At 38.0% G+C, this 9772-nt stretch overlaps 1 protein-coding gene across 2 annotated transcripts in view; it reads left to right on the top strand.

The window, feature by feature from the left end:
• The first annotated feature begins 2482 nt into the window (after positions 1 to 2482).
• anxa5a (annexin A5a) overlaps positions 2483 to 9772 on the top strand; it is a 25779-nt gene continuing 18489 nt past the window's right edge. The window contains exons 1-4 of one of the 2 annotated variants that reach the window (XM_037675599.1): positions 2483 to 2512; positions 2595 to 2634; positions 7606 to 7690; positions 8068 to 8162. In XM_037675599.1, coding sequence (XP_037531527.1) covers positions 2632 to 2634; positions 7606 to 7690; positions 8068 to 8162 — 183 coding nt within the window. In that variant the 5' untranslated portion in view covers positions 2483 to 2512; positions 2595 to 2631. Of the gene's footprint in view, positions 2513 to 2594; positions 2635 to 7596; positions 7691 to 8067; positions 8163 to 9772 lie in introns of those variants that run through there. The other variant, XM_037675598.1, reaches the window with a different exon arrangement.

Genomic DNA, 9772 nt, shown 5'->3' with positions numbered 1-9772 from the left:
AATACAGTAGCTAAATATTGTCTGAATTTTCCGTTGTAAATAAGAAAAACTGATGAAATAATTTGTAGGCTTAAATTCAGATTCAGGCATCGTGAAATGTAATTCTTGAACGTATAAATATTCATTTCTTGTGTGTTTGTTTGTTCGTGCCTTTTTGTAAATATAATAGAGAAGAAAAAAAACGTTTTGCAAAGAAATTACACGTATAATTCTTGTGCTTCAAATAAATCTACGTTAAAATCCTAATCTCATACACAATCAGTTTACGAACTACCCAGAGTGCAGTTTCTTATCTGATCAGCTCGCCCAGCTGTGACTCTGGAGAGTTACACAAAAACTCCTCAGTCTAATCTCACACGTTTGTTATTAGCTGCTTGTTTATTGCAAATAAAGGAAATTGTCTCCGTGTCAGTCTGGGAGTTGGTGAAATGAAACGGTGAGCTTCTGTTACCGGTCCATCTCCCAGATGGTTTTCACACTCTCGTCGTCTCACAAGTGCTCACTTTAATTAAGGTTTGCAGGGAGGAAGACAGCGGTGAAGATATGTGAGCTGCTGCGATGCTCTGAGGGTCTCACCGCTCCCATCAAGAGACGTTGTTTGGTTCTGTTCGCTTTTTTACACACCTGGATTTAATTTGCCCCAAAACATGTCAATAAAGATAATTATACAAGAGGAAAACAGGAAATGGCAGCAAAGTAACGTGACGTGTTTGTGATTTATTATTCAGGAGAACAACAAACTCTGGCAGGCCTTCATCTTTCAGCCTGAAGTCGTTACAGCTCGAGATATCCATCACCGCCAGACGTTCAATTCCAAAAATTAACTCCGTCTCACAGGTAGCGCTTTAAATCAGGAAGTGCGTGGTATACTTTTAAAGAAAATTAGGATTTTAAATTAAAAACAGCGATTCCTTTCATGTCAGAGTTTTTAACAAAGACCATTATATGTTGAGAAATGATGATGCTGCAAACATGTTGGTCAAACCTTGAAACATGACGTTTGCACGATGTCACTGTCGGGATCTTTGGTCAATGTTTATGGATGTTTTTGTCACTGTTAATGTGAACTTTGTGAGTTCTTTTCTCTCTCAGAGAGGGCTGGAAGGAGCTGCTTTGAACCTGCATGTGCAGCTGGATGGAGGCCGAGGACACTCTGAGCCGAGAGCTGAGGAGCACATACGAAGACAAACCTTGCGCACTGACCGGTGCACATTCTCATGACTGGGCTCCATGATGGAGAGCTGGTTAAATATCTGCTCGTGTTCTTGAGGCTCCTTTGAGTAAGTAAGATGAATAGAGGATATTTTTATCCAACATTTTGCTCCTTCGAGGCCGGCCCCAACATCTCGAGCCTCCAGGTTTGGATCTGAACCGTGCACGGGGGGAGATCCAAAATGCTGCCAGCTGAAAGAAAATCGCCCATGCAGTAAATATCCACTAGGAGGCTCGTATCTATTTGCTTAGTTAAGTCCAGGTGGCAACTTTTTTTTGGCCAGGCAGTGTATCTCTCCAGTTTTAGCTTCTCTCCATTGGCTCCCTGTCAAGTCCAGAATTTAATTCAAAATCTTACTTCTAACCTACAAAGCCCTCAACAACCTAGCTCCATCTTATATTACAGATCTTATTGTTACAGATTTTCTCAACAGAGCACTTTGCTCTCAAACTGCAGGTTTACTCGTGGTTCCTAGAGTTTCCAAAAGCAGAATGGGAGGACGATCTTCCAGTTCTCAGGCTCCTCTCTTGTGGAACCTACTTCCAATCTCTGTCCATGAGGCCGACACATTGTCCAGTTTTAAGACTTTCCTTTTTGATAAATCCTATAGTTAGGGTTGTCTTGGGTTTCCTGAGCTTTCCATTAGTTCTATAGGCTTAGACTGCTGGAGGAAAACTGACCACATGTCTTTACTTGCTCTACTCTTCCTGTTTGTGTTTATTTCTATTTTAAAATGATTTTTTTTGTCTTTCCTCCTATAGAAACCACACCTGGACCTGTCATTCTGTGTTTATCTGTTCCTCCTTCCTGTCTTCTCAAACCCAGCCGGTTGAAGCAGATGGCCTCTCATCTTGAGCCTGGTTCTGCTGGAGGTTTCTCCCTGTTAAAGGGGAGTTTTTCCTTTCCACTGTTGCCTTTGTGCTTGCTCAGGACGGAAGACTGTGACGATTCAACACAATCTGTTGCTTCCTTAGATAGATAACTTTTACTATCTGGCCTTTGTAATGTATATTAATGTTTTCGTACAGTGCACTGAGATGACTTCTGTTGTGATTTGGTGTTATAGAAATAAACTGAGTAGAGTTTAAATAGTCTTTGTTAAATATTGATAAAAAGACACCTGAATGGATGTGGCCCCGATGCTCTCAGGTTTCACTGAGTGAATAGCTGCGCTGCCTGTGGAGGAGGTGGGGTCAGCTCGTCAGCTTTCCCTTTGAGGAGGAGCTTTAGCTAACAGAAATTAAAAAGCTCACCTGAGCCACAGATCACCTGTGAGGAGAGGAAGACATCCACCTGTTGGTAAGAACATCATCGGATTAAGTGACTCAACATATTGACAACATCTAGACAAACATTTCTTATCTGTTTCATTTTCTTGCAGCCTGGAACATTTATTCTATCAGTTCATCATCAAGACAATGGTAAGTGTGTCCTTTAGCTGATTTTTAAATAAGACAGTAGGTGATAAATGTCATTAAGAGCCAAAAATGAGTTTTTCACTCGGCAGGAGTGTGCATGAGTCACACACCAGGCCAACCTTTGTGTTTGGGTGATGGAGCGGGTCTGCTGGGGGTCGCACTCATTCCTCTCCGCAGACACCAACATCCTGTTTGCATGCATCCATAAACCACCAGGAACTATTACTGTCTGAATTTTGATGAAGCATTACTCGTTGTTTTCCTTTTTTTCTGCAAATATTTAAATGTAGCCACCTCCCCATACTTTGTGCTGCTTTATCCATTCATATATCAAAAGGTTCATCTCACTCAGGAGATGGTACTATAACTTAAAAAAAAAAAAAGTTGTACCTTTGATACTTTACAAAACATTCAACTTTGTTTACAGGTATTTTACACATAAGAATATATGCAATTCTTTCAAACTCTTTCGATTATTTGAAAAACTCGTCCTGATGCTGCTCCGTAATCCAGGTAGAGAAATCTAACAAGGTTGAGTCAGGTCCTCTGGACGGATTCTTCTTGTTGAAACATTTCGTCTTTTATTAAAAAAAAAAAACTTCTTCAGTCTGAGGAACTGCAACTAACTCAGTCTTATAAATAGCACCTTCTCATAGTGGCTCAATCATTTTTCTGTTGACAGCCAGAACTAGCTGTTCACATGCAAAAGGAGGACCATCAGCCTAACAACAGATTGTTATTGCTCTGATGGCTGTTTACTATTCACAGGGGGTTGAGTGATACTAGCAATAACAGCATTGTAAGAGGGGGACAGTTGGACATGGAGACCCCCGCCCCATTTAAAGATGGACGGTTTCTCTTCACAAAGATGGCCTCCTTCACTCCTCTCTCAAACCATCGTTCCTCTCTGTCCAGGATGTGAACATCTTCATCCCTGAAAGAGTGACCTCTGACCTGCAGATGAGTGTAGACCTCAGAGTCCTGGCCTGATGATGTTGATCTTCTGTTAGATTAGATTTATTTGTCATGTGCAAAATCAACACAAGGTCAACAATGTCATGAAATGCTTAGGACAAAAAGAACTGTTTCGACTCGCCAAAACAAACAAAACAAACAAAAAAAAACATGAAATATCAAATCATGCAGCAAAAATACTAAAAATATACTACTAAAATACTAAAAAAACATATAAAAAATACTACTAAAATACTTAAAAAACAAGGCGCCTAAGGTGAAAAAGAAAAATATCTACAGTTAGCAGTTAGTAGAGAGGTTTTTTCCAACATCATGGTTCTGTTAGCGGCGCGGTCTTGTTAGCAGGTCCGGTCCGCAGCTTGATGGTAATAAGGACCGCAGCAGCTGCCTTCTGTGCTGGACCATCCTTTTGGCCAGTGGGCTCCTTGCAGGGTTTCAGTCTGAAGAAGTCTTTTGGATAAAAGACAAAATGTTTCACGAGGAAGAATCCGTCCAGAGGAACTGACTTAACTTTGTTAGATCTTTCAAAAACAGTTGTCTTTGACATTCTGCAGGAGGTTTCTTCCTGTTAAAAGGAAGTTTTTTCTTTCCACTGTCTCCTTTGGGCTTGCTCAGGATGGGAGACTGTGACGAAGTGGAGATACACCACAATCTGCTGCTTCCTCAGATGGAGAACTTTTACTAAATGGCTTTTATAATGTGTGTGACTGTTTCTGTTCAGTGACCTGTTGTGTCTTGGCGCTAGAAATAAACTGAACTGAATTGAAATCTGCTTCAACACGAGTTCCTTTTTATCTTTGCCTTTACTTTTTAACCACTGTTCTGTTACTTTAAGCTTTTGGCTACCATTTTGTTTATTTTAGCTTAAATTAATTGTCTTTTGGTTATTTTAAATTTTTACTTATCATTTTCTAACTTTGAACAGGAATTTTGTTACTTTTACTCTTTTTTTCTGATTTAGGCTTTTATTGTGTCTTTTGCATCATTTCAGCTTTTAGCTACCATTTTGCTGCTTTTCCAGTTTAGCTAGCATTTTGTTTCATTTTTACTTTCTAATGTTCTGATTCTTTAAACTTTATCAACTCAGTTTCAGCTTCATCAGTAAATTTCAGTAAAGTCATAATTATGATAAACACAAAAATCCAGCTCAATTTTTCCAAATTTTTTAAATGACTACAAGACTTTTTTGTTTTGATGATCTTCATTACGATGAAATTACTTTTTGCAGCGATGGGCTCATTATTTAAACATTACCAGGTCTCACGCAGGATTCTCACAATAGCACAAAGGACGAGGAGCGGCTTCATTTAATATTCTGCAGTTGTTTCACCTCTGCTCGTTCACAGACTTCAGACTGGCTGATGAGGATAAGTGACAAGAAGTCAGTGTCATCCGATGGCAAAGCTCTAATTTGTTCCAGATTCTGTTACACGTGCGTGGAAACTATGAGCCACTATGAAACCACGAACCACTGAAGATGTATTTATCCAATCAAACAAAGTTTGTGGTTTCCTTACTGAGTTAACAGAACAGAGACAACGCTGCACTTGGGTTGAAAAGCAAACACGTTACCTCCAAAGAAGAGATTGTTATAAAACAAGCTAAACAGGAAGTCATGACAGTTTCTGATTGGCTTGGATTTAGGGGAACATGTAACACAAGGAGAACATTAATACTTATTTTCACAAGTTGCTACAAGAAAACATCAATAATTTTCAACAGCTTTTTCTGAGGGCGGCACGGTGGTTCAGCTGGTAGAGGTGCTGCCTCTCAGTGAGAATGTTGCTGGACCAAATCCCGGCCCGGGACCTTTCTGGGTGGAGTTTGCACGTTCTCTTCGTGCTGCGTGGGTTTCCTCCCACAGACCAAAAACATGCATGTTAGGCTGATTGGTAACTTTCAATTGTCTCTGGATGTGAGTGAGAGAGTGAATGTGTCCCTGTGATGGACTTGAGACATGTCCAGGTGTCCCCACTCTCACAGTTACTGCTGAATATGGGCACCAGTGAGCCCCGCGATCCAAAAGGACGAAGCAGGTAAGGATAATGGATGCGTCCTTGTCTGACAGACCTGTCCTGTCTTTGTGGAGGCAGCAGTGCAGTGAATTGCTCCTCTTCCTCAGTTTTGTCTTCTGAGCAGCAGTTGCCACCAGTTCTCAATGGACTTTAAGTAATTGCACTTTTTTGTTGCTGTCACAGTTGCAGTTTACTTCAAAATGGGCATTTTCCCCCCCAGAATAAATGCCATAAGTATTTAAATGTGGATTAACGTTGCCAGCACAGTTTCTACAGAGTTGACAGCTTCTGTTCTACTTTTGTTTAGCCACAACATTTACAAGTGAATCAAGTTTTTGAGTTTTGAGAAGTGATTGTACTTGAATAATACGTGGGACCGAGATGGTGCAGAGGTAGGTCAGTCAGTCAAGTTGTGACCAGAACGTCTCAGGTTCTACTCCCCGCCATACCAACCTGTCAAGGTGTCCCTGAGCAAGACACCCAATCCCTAATTGCTCCTCGGGCGCTTACATAGCTGCCCACTGCTCCACCTGTGTGTATCTCAGGTGTGATGGGTTAAATGCAGAGAACTAACTTTGTCATTGTATGGGACCATACAACGATGACAACACATAACACGTATCTTACTCATCTAATCCTTTGTTATGTGTATTTCTAGAAAATGGCAGTCACAAACATTTTTTTAATTCTTCAAACCTTTTCTGGTGTTCATGTGTACAAAGTACATAAAAAGATAATATTTTCCCTATGATCTCACTTTGCACTATGACTTGCTGTATTTATCAGTTTATAAGGTTTGCAGATTTATTTTTATTTTTTACTTTAGTACTTGTCATGAAGTAGTCTTACAGCCCATGTGGTATAATATGTATTTTTGTATGTATGTATGTATGTGTGTGTGTGTATCATATACATTTTAGCTTATATTACTACCTTGAAATACTCATTTGTTCAAATTCATCCTGCTGCACCATTATATTCTACCATGTTGTTGTTCACTATCTCTCTTTAGGACATTGTAAATATTATAATTACTTTTTCACTTTTTGGTACTTTTTTGTGTACCCTTATTGCATGCTTTTAGTATTTCTTGTTGGTTTGTTCTTTGATTTTTTTTAGCGAGTCAAATCGATTCTTCTCATCCTAAGCATTTCATTGTACAGTTAACCCTGTGTGAACCTGCATGTTACAAATAAACACAACTTAAGACACTGAGAATGAAACTGGTGCTTTATAATAACCGTGCACTGTTTTGTTGCAGGCTTTAGTTTGTCATTTAAAACACCATGTTCACAGTTTTCAACAGATAGAAAAAGTAACTAAAACTGTAATGAGATGGACAAAAGACAACGTTTTCTATTGATTTCATGTGCACACAGTCTGAATCAGCTGCAGCAAACGTTTCAGTGCTTTTCTCATGAATTGTCTCTGGAAATATAAGAACTGAATGACAAACTCTTGTTTTTAAAGCATACAAAACCAGAGGACATACTTTATGTATTTATTACTGTTTTTCATTTTCAAATTTTGTCTCAGAGGAGTTTACATCAATTTGAAGGTCATTAGCTAAATGTAATGGTCCAGCAGCAGAGTTATTTGCTACAAGTTTCCTCATAATTAAACTTTTATAGCCTCAGAATAAAACATTTAGTGGGAGTTTTATTATGAGCAGAAAGACAAATGATTTAAAACACTTCAAAGGCCCAAAGCAAAGGTTGCAGAAGCTTTACTGTCATACAAAAGAAAATCTGCCAAAGGAAATTGAACATAGGAGCAAAATGTTATTCCCATCTTTGTTTGATTATGGTGTCCAGTCATTAATAAATGATATGTGTAAATTTAGTAGTAGCTGTAAAACTTGCACGCATTCTGCTCCTCAGGTTTGTTCAACTGAAATATTTAGAATTGATCTGTTCATTGGCAGCATAGTTTTGTTTTTTAAAATAAATTTTAATCTTTTTTCTGTGTTTCTGTCATGCAACAGGCGCACAGAGGCAGCGTTAAACCGTTCGTCCACTTCAACGCCAAATCTGATGCTGACATTCTTCACAAAGCCATGAAAGGAATCGGTACGTTTGTTTTTCTCGTATTAAAATATCCAAAGTTGCCAAACGCTTTGGACGTATAATATCTGCGACTGTTTTCCTGTGTCTGGTCACGTCTGCTGCTCCTGAGCATGGAGCACCTCCATATCCAGACCTTTGAGTCCCGACACTCAACAATACTCAAAGTTAGCAAATACATTGTGCAATCACCCCTTCTTTAAATTAGCCTGGACAAATTGTTCTAGTGTAAGAACTGATTAATGTGTTTAAGGTCAATTTAAATTAAAAAAACTTTTTTTTCACCCTTGGTTAAATTTTGTGCTCAGACTTCCCATTGGAAATCCAACAATATAATCCAAGTTTCATGTTTTAAATGGAAAAGTTTTAACTATTTGCTACAGGAACAAATGAAGACACTATCCTGATGCTTCTGACGGCTCGCTGCAACGATCAACGACAGCAGATTAAAGCAGCGTACAAAAAAACCTACGGGAAGGTGAGTCGAGCGCAAGAAACCAGAAACCTAAAGACAACTGGCTGTCACTAACAGATGCTCGATGGAGCAAAGTGTCTGTACCCTTTCTTGTAACGCACCATGTCACTTTTTGATTTATGTTTTTAAAAGTGAAAAAGAGCAAAACTGCACTGATGATGTCGGCGTCTTAGACCTAGTCTTCATCATCGTGAACAATCAAAAAATGATTCATGTAACCCATGTAAAAGCTAGTAAAGTTGACCAAAGGGCTTTGCATTATTGTCAAACAATAAGAATAATAAATAAATAAATGATACAACAATAACAAATAACAATATAAATTTGAATAAAGCAGCAATAACCCAAAAGAAAATCACACCAAATTTAACAGATTTCCATTATGCAGCCTAGAATATAGATTATTAACAAAAAATATTTTACAAATAACCAAAATGACCTTTTTATTAACATGTTGTTACTACTTTAACACCCTTTTATTTTTTGACACATTACAATATTACGACCCATATAATCACCAAATAGTTTGCTAATATTTTCCTACTCTTATTATCATGTTTTAATTTTCTTTTTATATAAAGTGCCTTGTTACTGCTGCATAATTACATGGTTCATAATATTATCTAAAAATTAGATTTTTATTACTTGTTTTGTTCCCACCACTGGTACTATAATTTAACTTTTACCAGGTAATTAGATGGTTATTATGGTGGTCATTATAAAATCTTAACAGATAAGTACATGTTTATTATTCCACTAATATTTTCAATTGTCCACGTTTATTCCTTTGATATTAGCTAAAACATTTTTTAAGTATTGCCACCTTAATATCCTTGTTACTGTTAGGTAATTACTTTATTACAACTCTGATAATTACGCATGATTACCCATTTAAAACATTCTTATTACCACTCTGTTACCACACAATTACATTCATTATCTTTAATTCTGCCAAACAAATACATCATAATACTTTTTTAACTCTTTAATATTACCTAATAATTATATTTTTACTCAACTTCTAACCCATTTTGACCAACGCATCATCTTTGTTATAGCAAGTTAATTACATGATTATTAATATGATAACATCATAATATTAAATCTTTATTACTTTGCTTTAGTCATACTGTTTCCACAATATAACCGTCTTATTACATAGTTGTAATTTGAAATGTTTGTTGCTCTAAATAAGCTTAAACTAACACAAAGAGGTGAGATTTTTGCAGAATTGTGAAGATTGTTAACAGCTTTAATCAAGTGGATTGTAAGAAATATATTTATATTAGTGCGACCGTTGGTCAAACCTCAGATCCAGGAGGAAAAATGTGGGTTCCGTCCTGGCTGTGGAACAATGGACCAGCTCTTTACCCTCACTATTGTTCTCGAGTGGTCATGGGAGTTTGCCCATCCACTTCCACTTCCACTTCTATGCCGATGACTGTCACATTTACATCCCCCTAAGACACAATGGTACATGCCCTATTTAACCGCTGCTCGACTGCCTGGCTGACATCAGGGACTGGACGGCTTTAAATTTCTTAAGTTTCAATGAAAAGAAGTCTGAAGTCATGTTGTTCCCTCCCAACGACACGATCACAAACCACTGCATC

The sequence above is a fragment of the Nematolebias whitei genome, chromosome 4 (genome assembly GCF_014905685.2).
Source record: "Nematolebias whitei isolate Nwh7 chromosome 4, NemWhi1, whole genome shotgun sequence".
Taxonomy (NCBI): Eukaryota; Metazoa; Chordata; class Actinopteri; order Cyprinodontiformes; family Rivulidae; genus Nematolebias; species Nematolebias whitei.
Note: the sequence above shows the minus strand (reverse complement) of the source record. Positions and strands in the feature narration are given on the sequence as shown.